The 17,896-nt window shown below is 40.5% G+C and overlaps 1 protein-coding gene across 2 annotated transcripts in view; it reads right to left on the bottom strand.

Moving 5' to 3' along the window:
• Positions 1-17,403, bottom strand: part of LOC109862514 — a 30,962-nt gene extending 13,559 nt beyond the window's left edge. The window contains exon 1 of one of the 2 annotated variants that reach the window (XM_020442595.1): positions 16,972-17,403. In XM_020442595.1, the coding sequence (XP_020298184.1) occupies positions 16,972-17,046 (75 nt within the window). In that variant the 5' untranslated portion in view covers positions 17,047-17,403. The remainder of the gene's footprint in view (positions 1-16,971) is intronic. The other variant, XM_020442588.1, reaches the window with a different exon arrangement.
• Between the last annotated feature and the right edge of the window lie 493 nt (positions 17,404-17,896).

The raw sequence follows: 17,896 nt of genomic DNA, 5'->3' as shown, positions 1-17,896 counted from the left end.
TGAACAACCACAAGGGGACGCGGGAACTCGTTTGGAACAACAATTGCGATCGGGCCGGCAATTAATAATTCGCCGGGAGGGTTGCGCGCAAGCGCTATCGCGTATCGACGCAGCGCGCGCAATAAATTGATAACTTTTTCGCCGGGAACTTTAATGCACGAGCGCAAAAATTCACGCGTGGATAACGGCAATGCATCAAGATTTAATCCAGCGTAGCTCTCGTGGCCGCAATGTTTCAACGCATTCCGAGCGTACACACCCAGTATCCCGGGTGCGCGCAAACCGCAGAAACAGGAACAGCAGGATCGTTCCTCTCTCGGTCGGATTGTCGATCGGAGACTTTCGGCTGTCGGCGCGGCGGTCTCTCGATAAACAAGACCTGGGACGCGAAGGGACAAAAGGAAACGAGGGAATAAGATATAACGAAGAAGCAAACGCTTCATTGCGCTTTCTGCGCGCTCGAGAGATAAAAGCGAATTTATATTGTATAAAATTTTTAAACATCTCTCTCTCTCTCTCTCTCTCATCGTATTTTTCAACGCGAATTTTTGTGAGATTATGAAGATAATTACTTCAACTTGAAGTGGGGAAGAAAGTTTAATCGATACAATGTAATAAATAGAAGCTATTGATCTTATCGGGGTGAAAAATCTTCATTATTTCATTAACCCTGGGATCTCAATTATCTTTTTGATCCTATTAACAATAACAGCAAGAAGATATTAACAAAAAAAAAAAAAAAGAAAAGCAATCAAGCAGAAAGCAGGATGAAGGATAAAATGAATGTTGTATATCGAGGAGCGTAGGTCATGATTTGACAATACAATCGAATCAAAATAAATTACAAAAAACAAAACAAAAACCGTAACGCTAAACTAATATCTTGTTACGGTATCATTTTACAGTAAAAACAATATATAACACACATTTCATATTCTTAATGTTGTAATATTATGCCGCAATATATTAAATATCGACATTTCAAACGAGTAGAGCCTTTCGCAGACGTTCGTTTGTACATTTTTCTTGCAATTTTTGTTTTGTTTCGATATACCTCACGCGCGCGATATATATCTCGCTCGTAATAAAGATACTCGAATAAAGTACGTTATCTCATAATGAGCGCGGTTAATTACCATTAGATAGATAATCGGATACGATAAGTCATAATATAATACGAATATACGGCTTTTATGTTTCGAGTAACTTATTTATATTTTCTTATAGCGTTTGGTTAATTATCGTTGTGAGAAACAGACTCTCTCCTTTTTCCAATTCTAAAATTTCAACAATTATAAATTGCTAATTATAAAATTCTTGCCGTTATTTCAGAATATTTTTTTTATGTTCTATCATTTTAATGTAGAATTAACTTTGTAAATTTAAGAAAATATTTTCTTCAATATAAATTTTTAAAATATTTGTCTCTAGAACAGATGGAAACAATACGGTGAAGATTCAGACTCAACAAAAGACGAAGAAGACGGCAGGAGATGTAGGACAAGAAGATATCGAAAATCCGGATCGTTATCGCTGTCGCGTTTAGCATCGTCGATTCAGCTTATCGTGTAGCGTGCACCTACAATTTCTTTACCCACGAGACATAAGAAGAATCGCGAATGAAAGCGGCATCGAATGGAATATATCGGCGTGTGAGAGAGGCGCAGCACGTGTGTGAAGTGCGCGCGATGCGAGCGAAGTTACATACAAAGGCACGAGGAAGTCACGTCCTCGGAGAACAATGCAGCCCGCGTCACTTTCGGAAAACATGAGAAATATCGACGTAGTGTTACGATTGTCTTTCCCTGACTCAGTCGGATTCCTGTAACGGCTGTTCCTAATTGTTTACGTGATTTGTCTGTTTCCGTAACGCTGAAAGATGCTCAATACTCATTTGTTGAGAGAAGCACAAGAGCGCAATTACGGTCTAAAATCGTTTTTCTTTATTAGCTCCGCTCTTCTTTATCAAACTCCGTCGACGTAATGATCAGTGTGCGCTTCCTAGAGTCTTAAAAAAAAAAATAAACAAGTACGTAATAAACTTTGAAAAATAAAATTTTGAACAAAATCGAACATTAACACACACGCGCGCGCACGCACGCAAATGCAAATATGACGTTTATAACTGCAGATATGATGTTTATAACTATAATCTGCTTGTTTGCTGCGTATTTACAGAAACGCTCAGTTTTGTTGATGTGTTTCTTTAATAAAGTTACAAATATGACAATTAAATCCCGCTGAAGTGACAAAATCTCGACGAAATATTCATCTTTTGGCACACGAAAGCGGCATTCATTTCTCAAATTGTTGTACGTCAATTGCAATTCGACGATTTTTGCGAAAAAAAGCCGAATGAGTCATTATTTGAAATAACTGCCACCGGTATGAGATAAGAGACGCGGCGATTTGTCCGCTCGGCGGATAGGCACATACATATAATGCTTTAATGTCATTCATATCTTTTCTCCACGGCTCGAAGCCCGATCGTAAATAAATTGCACTATAGTGGCGATCGTGTTGTTCTCATTTTGCGCGCGCTCTACACACAGGCACGTTCTTCAATAATTGAGAGGGCAATTACTCGTGTCACGGTACACGCAGTTGAATGTCATTGTATCCCGTCGGATGCGCGGAGAGGCGCGTACACATACACACACATACGCGATATATATGCATCGCGTCGCCGCGGCACGAAGGAGCATTCTTCGCCCGGAGGCTGCGTGCCCGCCCTCGAATTATCTCGCGAAGAAAAAGGAAGCCGAAGTCAAAACGTATGTTATTGACCCTGGGCTCGTTCGGGTTCCTCCGTCTAACCGCTCGTCTCGTCTTTTTTTCTCAGCGTTGCGTTCGCGCGCGCGCGCGCACACACACGCGGCCGTAACCGAACCCTCCGGCATTTTTGCCAGAAGTGCATCGTTCACAGTATATGCAATTTACGACCATCTCGCCATCTCGCCATCTCGCCATCACATCGGCATCGGCATCGCGGCGCATCGCCAGCTACGCGTTCCGAGTTTTACGGTTTGCCGCGTCCTTCGAAAAATACCTCCGTTTACGCAATAATGAGATAATTACGTTCGTTACGTTTGCACGTCCGAATATACTGGGTGTCCACAGGTCGCCGATCGCTTTCTCCCGGCTGCGAAAACCGGTGTTACACCGAACGAAAAAGACCGTCCCTCGTTTTAATATCAACCATCGACAACAGCTTTCGCATTACGCATAAGTGTCCGATATGATAATTATTCTTTTACGTACGTCTATTTGGCAAATCATATAATTGATGAAAAAAAAAAAAAAAAACAATACAATGTATTAAAAAGAACTCTGTGAATTGTTGCAAAATACGTGGAAAAAATTGCACATCAACAAAAGTCGTTGATGTGTAATGGCATGTTGCTGTTTATTGCTAAAGACATTTTGAAATGTGCGAATTAATACATCCAGAAGTAACGTTGCGCTTTCGAACGTAGAGCAATTAAAAGAGGCCTAATTACGAAGCTTCGATATACATGGTATTAGAAATTAATCACATGAAATATTAACCCAAGGGAGTAATTAATAAGCCGAGGGAGTAATTTATTTACGCCGCACTATTATCAGATCGGAGGGCGAGATGTGTGCGCTGTGTGTGCGTAATTAATTATTAAATTTCTACGGTATCTCTGATGAGCCCGCTCGCATCATCTCCTCCCACTTTTGTGAGGGAGGGCAATCCTCTCGAAACCCGAAAGCGTGTAAGTGAAAGCGCGATATTTACCACGTGACATTAACTTCAGGTTTGCATTTTATTCGCCTTGAAGAAAAGCAGGCGAAAGAGAGCATTGAAAAGCCCGCATTTTCGCAGCGGAGAAAATCATTTTCCAGTTTAACGTCACGAGAAGAGATAGCTGTACTATTACTACCGCGCGGGGGAAGAATCGCGCGAGAGAAATGGACAGAGCGCGCTTCTGCACTCGGAGGAAATTTCAGTTTCAATTATTCTGAGTTGCGGGCATTTTGAGAGTTCTCCTACGGAAATACAATATTTACAAAGAGTTTCTCGCTTTTACCACATTACATTTTCATAAGAGAGTTTCCGACAAACTCGAAGTTTTCATTTTTTCTTTACGTACATCGAGGGAAAGTTTTCTGGACTTTCTTCTCTACTTTTCAGTATAGATATTATATATTAATTTATATTATCTACTCATTAATTTTTTTTTCTTTTTTTAGAATAATGTGCGCATTATTTGCTCTATATGATATATAGAGATACATGTTTTAAACGCAAAAGTTACAAGATATGTATGAATCTTTTTCTAAATTTTATTTGACTTTTATTTAACTCCATCTGTTGCCGTGCGTAAAATATATCATCGTTGTCTCATTAGTATTACTCGTCGTTATTGTTAATCGAAATTTAATGATCAGTTAACTGTATTAATTCTCTATGTTTTAAAGGGCCATAAATTATTCTCGCAGCGCAGAAAACAAAACAAATCGTCGTGCGATTATTCTTTTCCCTAAAACTTTACAAGCCTGTTTCGCAGCTTTGATATAAGGGCGTCTGGATCCGTCTTATGTAAAAGCTGTCCAATTAATAACCAGCTTGAGAGGGGAGGAGATTAAACCACCGCAAGTTTATCGCGCGGTTGGCTCGAAAAGCTGAATGGCCGAACGCTATCGTTTTCGCGTGTTATCTTCTCTTATCGGCGATCTCTCCCGCTTGAAGGGTGGCGGCACATCCGAAGTGCAGAAAATTCTACTTCGCAACGTCGTCTCGGCGTCCTTTGTCCTCGCATTCCGACGCGCGTCATTTACGACCGTATATTTGCCCGACTTGATAATCTAAGAAGAAACGTATTAACGGCGCGCGAAACGCAACCACTCGGGAAAGAAAATAATTTCTCAGTCGCCGCGATTGCGCAGGAATTTTACTCTTCTATGCAATATTTGCTCTTCTCGAATGTGACTTAAATCATATAATACGTCAAGCTGGGAGTCGCGTGTTGTTTACACACAGCTGTTTTACACGCGAATTATGTTTCATCAAGAAAATAAAATAACAAATATAATAAGAAGAAAATTGCAATTAGCAGAGAAAAAAATACGCGTTTAATTATAAATTATAATAGTAATTTCGACGTGTGAACTTTCGTGTAAACTTCTATTTTACTTAAAAAAATAAAATGACCGAACTTCTGTAATAAAAAATTTCTGAAGTTAATTTTCATATGCACGTAGATGTAAATTTTATACGTACATATATCTTCAAGCAATTCTTTATACGTAAAATAAAAGTTGATTGACGGTTTTGAGGAATAAAAAAAGACAAAATGCCATTTTATGGTCATCAGATGTGTGCGTATATGTATCATTGAATGCGAAAGTGAATCGCATTAAATTATTGCGATTATATGGGACGAAGATGACGATACTTATTACCTTCACCACCTGCATCGAAATTGATAGAGAGATAGAATAATGCATCGGCGTTCGAGCAGGTGGATATTACAGATCCTGCGGGCGCGCGCACACACAAACGTTTTCTCTTTTTCACTCTCTCTTTCTCTACAATATATATATATATATATATATATATATATATATATATTGTATGTATATATGTATATATATATGTATACGTAGAATATTTATATTTACTTAGAATGTTTATTATTCCCGGCCACTGGAATTTTCATTACGTAACAACGTTGAAACGAGCCGCCAGAGACACGGTCGTGATAGATTTTCAGATACACTCGAATGGCCGACGCTACAGATCACATGTACTTCTGGGAACAACATAATTCAAGAACAAATCGTTTCTCTCTCGAGTCGATTTTACAGTCCCGTAAGGAATGGTAAAGAGCGCAATGCTCCGGTAGCTGCGTGTTTGCATAATGGCACAAGAATAGGCACTTTACAGTTATTCGCCGGCAAATCTCTTGTATTGCCAAGTCAATTGGGAAAACAGCGTCGCAATTTATTTAAATAATCTAGGTACTGCTAGCAAATAGTTTTTGTAATACACAAGCGATCGTGACTTTGTTGTATATATTGCTGAAGATGAAAAACTCCATTATTTCAGGACACAATATTAATAAAATTTTAATATATTTAAAATCTTAAAAATCTCGACTATAAAGTTCAACAAATTGTATCGGCAAGAGAAAAACTACAAAATTTGTGTTTCAAATATTAAAGTTGTTTTCGTAACAAAATATTTTGTTTATTTTTTTTTACAACACATAGTTTGACATAGATTCGAGAGACCACCGTGAACATCTTTCCAAAAACGGACTTTACCTTACCGCAGCATCGTAAACAAGACGCAAATTGCTATGTGCAAATAAAGGAGCTAACCCTGGAATTTCGCTCTTGTGCAATCGTTTCTTTAACGGGACGTTCTTGCGCGTTGAAAAAGATGGCGTGTACGTATGCGAGCCTTTCCATTCATGGCATGTTACAGCCGCAGCTGCGTAGAGCTCGCGAGAGAGAAAGAGAGAGAAAAGTGAAAGTACGATGTACAAAAAAAGAAAAAAAAAGAGAAGCGGACGATCTCATCGAGAGATAATATTACTGTCATTAACGTGCTCGTCTCGTCATTTTTTTTTTTTTTTTTTATCCAAAGAAATCCTTTTCAATTTCAAATCTAATAACAATTGTAATACCAAATTAATTTCAGCGACATGAGAAAGTAGTTACGTCTCGCTGCTGGACTCTCTGTCTGAACCGTAATGTTTTATGGTCGGCTAAAGTTGCAACACTGTTCCCACACGCAACAAGGATACTCCTCCTCGCAGCAGACGTTAAAGTCTATATTTTTCCCGGAGTCTCGATAAATATTAACGCCATAAATCGCGAGGCGAGGTCAGCTCTTTCGCAAAGCAGCTCTTGTTCTTCTCTCGTATCCAGGAGCGACAATGGTTCTTCCAGGTAGGCTCCTAACCTGTCCCGGTCCTCTTGATGCGAGTCTCTCTCTCTCTCTCTCTCTCTCTCTCTCTCTCTCTCTCTCTTCCTTTGTGGTCTCGCTACAACCAACCCCGGCTTCCAGATAGGATTCATACACGCCCGCGATTTTACGACAATGCCATTTCGTGCGCGCGTAACGCACGACGTGCATCTCCAACGAACGCGCACGTGTGCGTGAACGTGTACGTTGCTCACACACACAAGTGCGCGAAGCGTGAAGAACGTTTCAATAATTTCGTCTCGGCTTGCGCGAAGGTATGTACTACGTGAGCTAAGCGGATACATTAACGCGCGCAATATTGTCACGACGCCAAAGCAACGTATACAGGACGTTTCTAAAGTAATTATCGAGTTTGGAATTATCGAGCAAATGTTTTTTTAAATAATTTTGTGTCTCTCTCTTTAATATTTTCTCTAAAGAATAAAACACTTATTTAAAGCCTTTCTCTGAGGTTTCTTTATTTAAGCCGCGCGTTCTATTGGTCGCAGCAATCTCGTGCGCTCAGCACAATAGTACATCATACCGATATTTGTCTGCGGAACATCTTTTCCGCCGTTAAACAGTCAGACAGCGCGCCGTTAAAGGGTTGACGCTCTCCTTTTGCGGTCTCGCCAACTCGGTCTTAACTTTCGCGCACACTCGCGCGTTTACGATGACGCTATCTCTGAGCGCGGCGCATCGCGGCGCGGCACGGCGCGCGATGTTAACGTAGCCGCGGCGTAGCGAGCGAGCACTCGGAGCGTGAATAACGCTTCGACGATTTCGTCTCGACATCTCGCCCGCGGCCGAACCGCGGACATAAATCACGATCTCCACTGACATACCTGATTTGCCGATTGCCATGGGCATATATACCGGATATAAGCTCTGTATAGATCATACGCGACGTCAAGTGTTTAACCCTCCCGTAGCGAGTCATGAATTGTCCAACGACCAAGGACGAAAGGGCCTCCCTCGGTCCGGAGCCGCGGCTAATTCTACGCTTCGTTTACTATCGCCGCGGTATTTTATTGTCGGCGCCGCGTCAATTAAACGTCATATGGATATAAGCTTTAACGTCATTTTGCAAAACAAGATATCAATTGCCAGTGTGTCAATATTTCTTCGTCTTTAAGAATGACGTTTGTCATAATTTGAGATGCAATATAGTATAAATAAATGTCGCGATAAAACGCGGTAAAGTCAGATTTTTATCAAAAAAAAGAGCGAAGAAAAAACGTTATTTATTTCTACATCAACGACTTTGCATGTTGATCGTTTGTTTTTCCTCATCATCTCTCTTATCTCGGCGAGACAAGAGGACGCGAGTCGAGTGTATGGGAGAGGAGGGTATGTACATACAACGGCGGTGTTCGCGCGGTGGTGGAGGCCGTTTTTGCCCGGACGATACCGTCATGCGTAAATGCGTAAATTGCGCGGCACGTGTGATGGACCTCACGCGCCCTACATGCATTCATAATCACAGTATTCAGAGCTATTCTTCTCGAAATTACACACTTCCCCCGTGGGAGAGTTAATCTCGATCGATCTTTTATTCCGTCGATTTTTAACGCGACGATCCCGTTCGCCTACATAAGTATCACAATGAAGTGCGATGTTTGTAACTTTATTGATTCAAAGCTGCGAAGTGCGCATTAACGATAATCGCCTCTAATTTCAGCGCTTCAAACCTGTAATAAACTTATTACTCTTTCTCTAATATTAGATATTAGTAATCATTAAATAAATCTCTCTTTTTTTTAAATATTTATATACATAAGAAAGGAGATATATATCGTACGGTCGTGATTACATAACACGAGAAAGTACAGCTAAATGTTAATTCGAAATTACACACACACACACACACACACACAATTCGACGACGATCGATCAGTGTCGGATTGTCGATTACAATTTTCACGTTTTATTCGCATACAGTGAGTTTTCACTTTGTGCTTGTGTGCATTTCGACGTTTCAAGTATTCCGTTTGATTTTCACGAGTCATGCGAACGCAACTACAAAGTTTCGTTATTTATTGCACGCGTGTTTGTTCGTGCGCACCGACAACGTTTATCGCGGTCTACATACGTAGCCGAAGAGAAAGAACACAGAGATCAAATGTTATATTGATGTGCGCGCGAATTCTGTTCTTCAATGCGGGTGGCGCGTTGCATCTACCAGCGCCGATACCGCGCGCCGTTCTCGCTTTCGTTGACGCGTTTAAGTAACATCTTGATAAAATAAGTGAAAGAGAAGTGAGTGAGAGAGAGAGAGAGAAAGAGAGAGAGAAAGAGCAATGAAAGCGCGGTGAAATCGCGACGCATTGTGCGCAATACACGCACGATGACGAGCGTACTACGAGCGTACTAGTATGCTGTAGTACGCACGTCATATCGTTAGCGCCGTTTCCGTTTGCTCTCTGACGCACCAGAACTCGTAACATTGCTGAAGCGATGCGTGATTCCCAGTAGCACTCTGGATTTTTCCAGCGCAGATCGAGTAACGTTACGCGTTCGCCGACCGAAACCAGGCATTTTTACGATCGCGTTCCGCTTTTTTTTTTTTTTTTTTTTTTTTATCTCTTGCTAAGAGCCTCTTGTCTCGTTAATTCTGGAAATCCAGCGAAAAGTCATGCGAAAAAAGAATCTTGCGGAATTTTCAAAAAATGCCGTTTTATTTCCGCATAGATGGTTTTTTCGTTTATAAATTTTTCCGACGTGTATTGTAATTCTATGCGCACGTACACATTTTTTATTTGTAAAAATGTTTTATTTTACATGCGTCTGTATTCTAAACAATAAGAAAAAGTTTGATTTTTGTTCGCGCTGGAAATTTTCTCTGATTCTCTCTCTTTAACATTTTTGTTCGATTATTACATGTGTTACAGCGTGAACTTTCCTCACATATTTTTGCAGAAATTGCCTCGCTTTCATCATCGCGATCAAAGATGTAAATCACACTTTCACTTTGTTTCAGCAAGTAAAACTTCGTCTAGAGACGGCAGAAAAATGCATCAAGATTCGAATTTCTCCGAAAGCTCACGTTACGTCAAAGTAGTGGAATAGTGATGATTATGAGGCATGGAATTCGTACAGACACATTTGCTTAGTCGATCTTAGCTCTCTCGGTATATAATTAAACGATTAGTCAATGTCTCGTAATTGATTTCTGCGTCCCTAACGCTGAGACAATCCATGAGGTTTCCAGCCAGGTTTGCGTCAGCTCTGCCGAGCTGTGACTACGTACATACGTACATAAATCACGTAACGCATTGTTTGATGAGCCGCAATAACAGATAGTTATTTCCTGATTCCGTAACTTTTGCCTCGTATGTCGTTTGGTATTTTGCAAACGTGCGCTTGTCACGATTTCAACCGCGTATTTTTTTTCCTCAAACTATATTTAAAATATAAAATATTACATAAAAAAAAATTATATTACATTTTCTAACAATAAGTAAATCTAAATAGAATAAATTAACTAATGTGGAAAATAATATACACGATGTCTCATATTTTATATAAATTATTCAGAAAAAATTAAGTTTTGTTATAAAAAATAATACAAATTAATTATAAATCGTCAACGTGTTTTCAATATTTTGCCCAGTTATGGCTTTAAAAATGCGAAAGCTCTGGCTCCAGTATCACTTGATGCAAAATGAATGCTGCAATTTTCTCGGAAGTCTCGCGGCTTTGGATCGATGCGTCTCTTCCTCGATTATTAAAGCTCGCAGGCTTCACGCGGCGCTGATACGGACGCGGTTCGATCGGTATCGTCCTGTTTGAGAGAATAAACTGCGAGGTTTACATCTCCTCGCTCGAGAAAACCATCGTGAGACTAAAATCAGACGAGATGATATTTTACGCTTCTGTCTCGCAACGCTCTCGCTATCGATTCCCCGATATATATCCGTGGACGCAGAACGGGTGACACACCGAGCACATACCGTGACGGCCGATCGCCGGGATATTACGTATCCACTCGAAGCCTCGCTCGGCACTTTCGCAACCTTAAAAAAAAGACTTATTATCGCGGGCCGAACGTAGGCCGCGCTCGGCGTAGGCAGAGGACTATCTGGTCCGTGGTTGTTCTCCGAAAATGGACACGATCGTGATCAGAAGAGAAAGAGAGAAACGTGTTATGTTTCTCTCTGACCGTCGCTCGGTTGACGAAACCGATATTGCACTATCGGCCGAATAAAATCCCGCTCACGTGGGAATATTTCCGATATCGTCACGACGTTATAAATTTTAACTGTCTTATGCGTTATCTGAGGAACAATTTTTCATTGTCAAAATCTCGTTTTCAATTAGACAATTTTTATTTCGATTATTTTCCACATCGATGTGAAAATCGATGTAAAACTGAACAAATAAAATTATATATTGCACTTTACAAAACATTCAATAATAAAACACCATCAAAATTGGATAAGTGTTCGCAACCATAAATTAAGAAAAAACAGTTTAATTTAATTTTTGAACATTTAATCAACGGCAAATAATCAGAGAAATTTCATTAAACGGAGAACAGTGTGCACTCGTCGAGCCGAAAAGTGAGAATAATTCAAACGGCGCGCGGCGTCTCGTTAATACTTGACGCGGTAGGAGAAATGTGTTCTGTACGCTGTAAAGATTTCCATTAAGCAAACGCGCGTAAGAGCGAAGTGCAGTTCGCGGTAATATACGCGAAACGATTCGACTCGAATGGAAACGAGAGTATTCAGCATACGGCAAAGCCGCTATTTGTGATCGCAACTTTGCGGTATTTTACCATACGTTTAGCAACGGCACGGCCGTTGTGATAAAGACACTTTACTTTATGGTTCGCAGCTACGGGACCGCGCCGATTTACGACATTATGTTCGGCGTTGAATGGATTGTAACTTAGGGGGTACAATTTTTCTTTTTTCTTTTTTTTTTTCTTTTTTCGTTTTCCATCGCCGGACATATTTACACATAGCCGTGGCGGATTTAATGAGTGGACTACCGACTGTAAATTCCGCGACGCGATAAAATAAACCGGGACGAGATACGTTAATGTTGGCTAAACGTAGTTTTAGTACCCGCGCCGCGCGGCGTATGTTCGAACATGTCAATCGGCATTTGCAAAACGACTTCTAAGACCTCCTGGAGAGTAACATTGTGACGCGTTAACGGGCGTGATGAGTGGACACTGTATTAACCTTGTTTCACCGTCGACGATTTTTGTTTTTGTTGTTTTTTCTTTTCTTGTTTTTTTTTTTTTTTTTCGTACTTACACCACCGATAGAAAACACGAGCCAGAAATTATTAGTTCATGTATTCGCGTGTAAAAACGCTCGCGCGTATACAAGCAAAACTCTCGAGAGAGAAATGATCTTCTTGCTATTCTCGCGAGGTAAGTAACAAACACCGGCTATTTATAGCCGCGATTTATTGGCTACCGGGATAACAGTAATTTACGAATGAGCGCGCTGAGGTGGGTAAGGGAGAATGTTTCTCGAAATAATCGCGTTTCATCCGATGATTTAGTATTATCTCGTAAAATATATTGAAGACGGATGAGCGCGGACGCGCGCGTCTCTGGAAGTCTCTCTCGCGTGCGATTCACGGCGCGGGAGACGCGGCGAAGAATTTTTTACGCGCGATTGGCGCGTATACTCACGGGGACACACACGCACACGCGCGCGCGCGACAGGTTGCATGGGGAAATCGCTGGCAAGGTGAGCACATAAATTAAATAATCTAGGTTGATTCTACCTTGAGGAGAAAAAAAAACGTTCACGATACGTTCGTCATTGAGGGAACGCCGCGTTTATGACTAGATCATCCGACGTTGCTCGTGCACGTCAAACGTGAGATTATATATCTCTCCCTCGCATGATATGAAAAAGAAACTAAACTAACTCGTCGTAATGTAGCAATCCCGCGATGTCAAAGATCAACCGCTCCGGTGCCAACACGGAATTGCAATGCGGATTCGAATAACAACCAGTAATGTTCTTGTACAACGTAAGCCTCGCGCGCAAGTAGATACGTATTGTATATACACACGCACACACGCATATATATATATACACATATATATATATATAAATGTATTCTACATCAAAAACCATTTGTATATTAATTGCACGAGAGAGACATTTTCCGACAACTTCTTTCAAGCTTTATTTCACCGCCACCTCGATATAAAAGCAATCAGGATTTGTATGACACAAGCTAGTTATAACTTTTATGTATAGAACAACAACGTCTTTTCCACTCCATCAGTTATGCGCAATTAAGTCCGGTGTATGGGTTGTCACAAATTCTGCCTGCCCACAGCTTGACTCTCACAATCGATAGGGCGATTGCGCGTGCATGGATAATGAGTAAGCATAATGCGCCATTGAACGAGCTCGTCGGCGTGATGAATATTTCTTTCTCGGTTTCTTCACCGACGCGCAGCGTGGTGGTGACTTATATAAGTCGTCGCAAAAGTAACGCGTGACCAGTTATGTAATAAGCCGAATTTATCACTTTCTCACGTCGCGTTATATAGGACGTACTATCACGCCGTACATTGCCCATAAGGAATCTCATAAATATTAATACGGTAGCACACGCACAAGCGCGGCTCTAAACCAGAGGAAGGCCGGCCGCGCGCGTTCAATAAGGCCTTCCTATTATCCGGGAGCCCGACGCGATGTCTCCGACTGTCCAAGAGAAACACGTCGGAAAGGGAAAATTTTCGCGCAGATGCTCGCGCATATAAACACGCATTCTCAATTAATTCGCGGGCGTGTTTCTCCGTACGCGATGTTTGCAATTAAAATTCTCGCCGCTCCGGCAGACTATTTTGCATTCCCGTCGGTGTAAACTGCGTAATGAATACTTTTAGACATTGATAATGATTGTAATGTAGGCTAAACTGTTATTGTGTAGATACAATAATCGAAAGAGTGTGGGATTTGTCTTAGGAAAGAGAAGGTAAACCGAATCGTTATTCCCGTGTTATTCGAGTTGTCGTGAAATTCTAATATCTTGCTTAAACGAGAAAATTGAAGAAACGTATTTTGAAGTTTATTACTCTTATACAACAATAAAAAAGCATAATTGGCACATCAGCTGCAACTGCCGAGAAAATATGAAACATGTAATTGTCGAAGCGAAATCAACCAATTAACAGTCTCAGATTCGTTTGCGTCAAGCTCGTTTATTTTTCACAAAACCAACTTGTTAGTTCAGCAATCCTTGCCCTTCGGAGTGTCTCAAAATATTCTAAAAATCGATTAAATAAAACAAGCGGAAGATAAATGCGTAGCATTAAAACTTATGATTGTTTTTTCATTACCGTTCGAGTGAGAAAAAAGCAGTAATATGTTTATAGTCATGTGCTAAATGTCTCGAACGAGAAGATTGAAGTTTTTTAAACGTTGCAACGTTAGTGCTAACAAATGATAATCAGTGGAGCTGCGCGATAAACAATGCAGATGCTGCTCGTGCAGCGATAGCCACGACACACACGTTAATTAAATTTTTTGATTAAATATTTAAAAAGCTTTGAACGCGCGGCGCTTTGAGACAGACACGCTCGCTCTCGCCATACGGTTGCACACGCACACGTTTGCACCGCGTGCCCGTGCATCCAGAGTGCATTCCTCCTCGTAATAGACGGACCTCGGGGTCCGGAACTTTTCGTCCCACAATACATTTCGGACCGAGCGAAAGAACATCGGCGCGGAGAGCAGTAACCTTTTAATGTACTGCATCGTTGAGTGGCAAGAAGATGCTCTTCTTTAACTTGGCAGAAAAAAATTAACTTCAAAATAAAAAGAAAATGTAAGTTATCGCATGCTACAAAAAAGTATTTTAAAAATTTATTGAAGAATTTGTAAAGTAATTTGTTTTTTTTTTTTTTATGTAATACACAATTTAATCTTTATCTTTTTTTCTCTCTTTCGTTCTTGAATATTTAAAATTGGTTAAACTTTCTATAGATAATTGATGTTATACAAGAACTAGAAATATCAAAAAGAGAAGTGATAGAAAATAGGAAAAGATAACACATTATCGTTCTCTCTACAATAAAAACTGGTATCTCCAAGAATTTATATTTGTATTTTTAAGAAAGTAGAAAATCAAACAGAACTTTGTCGCGTTTTCGAGCAATAGTAGGTACTTTCACGTTATCTCGCGACTTTTTTCGCTGAGATATTTTTGTTGCATGACGATCGAATCGAGAAACCAGTTTGTATTTCTGCTTATTCGGCCGTCTCGAGAAACGTAAGAGTTTGCATTTCGAAAAGTTGAGGAAAATACATCTGTTTTGAAATTGTTTCCTTCCGCTTTTATTTGTGAAAGACTTTGTCTCCGGAAAATGCGGAAAGACCGACGACTTATACGAGAAAGAAAATGGGAAATATTGCAGATAAATCAGAAGAAGAGATAGATCAGATAATATAAAGTAAATATATATATATATATCTTGAACACGTGAAGTAGCGTATTATATGTATTATTCGGTTAGTCCCGTAATGTGGTCAAGCTGCGCGCGCGCACATATAGCATTCGCGCATAAAGATCACGGGAAGCAATTAGTAGTCGTTTGGTACGTAATAAGTTAGAAATAGTATAGCCGTATAAAATATGCACACTAGACATAGAGATTTGCTTGTGATATAATCGCACGCAATGGAAACCGTTGAAGAATGTGGCGTCTGCTAACAGTTATTTTGGTCGTACAACTCTTGTTTCTCTTTTTTAAACACGTTCAATAAAAATACATTAAACACAAAAATATTCTAAGTTTATTACAATATTGTTATTTTACATTTCAGTTATTTTAGACGTGTCAAAATAAGTTTGTTAATGTTTCAACACTGGAATCTGAGAATTTTAGAGGCATCTTTCTCTTACGAGAAGTTGTGCGAGAACAAGCGCAAGTTTGCTCACAAAGTAATAATTTATGCTAAGAAAGAAAATACGCGACAAACATTGTCATACAGACGTGCCTTTTAGAGACACACGTCTTCTAGTTTTGTTTTTTTCTCTGGCAACGTGTCTTTGAAGTTTATGAATAATATACGCTTCTGCACGCAAAACTTATAAATTAATGTTGCATATTTTCTCACTGCAAATAAGTTGCAGTCGCATGTAATTTGAGTTGGCATGACATGATGTTGCAGAATGTCGGTTTTTGTTCGATAATTTATGTATTTATGATTTTCTCCTCCTCCCCCTCCCAGTCTATCATAAGAATCGAGCATAATGCGTACATTAGTAAGATGAGCAAATAAAAGGAAGATAAGTAACAAGTCGAGCTTATCAAATCATCAAATAATTTGTTTTTGTTTTTTTTTTTAGAATGTATCATTCGATCATTTAATGAGCTTCTATATTTTGTATCATCGACAGTCTTCGTTTATTACAATCAAATGGTCTTTCGTTATAGTTGTTGGATTAATTAATGCATTTGCACATCGAAGGTATTGCTCCCTTTTGAATGATTAAATTTGCATTTTACACACACACACACACACACACACACATCTCTTATATTCGCATTTGTGATGCTTATTCATTGCTCTTTGATACTATGTTAATTTACTCTCTTATATCATAAGATAAAATATGTGGTAGTTATCCTTCTCTTGTATACTTGTAAAACGAATACTGAAATACTCGTATATTACTTCTTTGAAATGATGATTCAGAAACTTTGTCGCACGGAAAATCATAAATCATACTTCGTAGGAAACTGTCATTACTTCAATAACGCGAACTTCATTTTACAGTTTTGCAGATGACATACGTGCTTTTGACATGTTATTTCTTTTAAGTATTACAAAAGTAAATACAAGACAAAATTTTATTCGAATCCGTGCTTTCGTAGTTCTTCGATATATCGCGGAGTTTTCCCGCGGATTTGATTTGACAATATATATATATATATATTTGCGTACGCAAACGCACGCAGGTTTCCGGCGCGCTCACTCGCGCGTTTGAAACGGCTTGGAATTCATGAGGTTCACGGGACATAACAGTTCCGCAATACTCACCTGGCCGACACCGAGAGCCACCAGGAGCCAGCAGCACACCGTCGACAGAAACCTCCTCCTCATCGCAGCGGTCATTTTGCAGGATGACCCGCGCCCGCGCGTACTGACTGCGTCGCAGAGCGTGTCGCACTCGCCGAAGGACCTGCCGAAGGCCAGTGTCTCACGTCACATTTTCCTCGTTCCCCGAGAAGAGTCTCATCGTATCCGGCCGTGACGCGATAGCGAGCGCGTTCGCGATGCGGCCACGAGGCGTGTCACGAGACCGTTTCTCTTTCGCACGCGCGTCTCTCTGATCTTGCACGTTGGTACCGCAATGAAGTCTCGGAAATCGCGTCAAGAAATGTATATTTTGCTAGGATGAGGAAGATCGACTGGCGGGTGTTAGACTGGCGCAATAATGACTGCGGCCGTCGAGCTGCTCCCAGAGACGCTCAGGTGTTCGGCTTTCTGGTGGGGATAGTGGTGGCCGTAGTCGCCGTTCCCTCTTCGTCCGACACGCTATACACGCGATACGGGCATTCATGTCTCCGGATTGGGTTTGCCTCGCCTCTTGATTGCTGGTACCGTCGTGAGAGGACGGTACGGAACAAGCAAGCGGTTGGCAATCGCGGTTTCTGATGTATCAGCAGCGTGAGCGATTTGGAACAATCCAGTTGAGGTTGATGCTGTCAACGCGCGGTGTAGCAGGAGCAACATCATAGATAGAAAAATAAGACTCAGCACACATGATTATATTTAAAAAAACAATGCATAAACTTTTTTGCAGCAGCTTATAAGCGTTTATTTGCAAAAATAAATAATGAAAAAGTATGTCAATTGAAAAAAAATCGGCAAAAAGTTGTGCCAACAGCACNTGGTGTTCCCAGGCGGTCACCCATCCAAGTACTGACCATGCCCAGCGTTGCTTGACTTCAGTGATCGGACG

Source organism: Pseudomyrmex gracilis, unplaced genomic scaffold (assembly GCF_002006095.1).
Source record: "Pseudomyrmex gracilis isolate BER0280 unplaced genomic scaffold, ASM200609v1 scaffold_10, whole genome shotgun sequence".
NCBI lineage: Eukaryota > Metazoa > Arthropoda > Insecta > Hymenoptera > Formicidae > Pseudomyrmex > Pseudomyrmex gracilis.
This window is presented reverse-complemented; position numbering and strand designations above follow the sequence as displayed.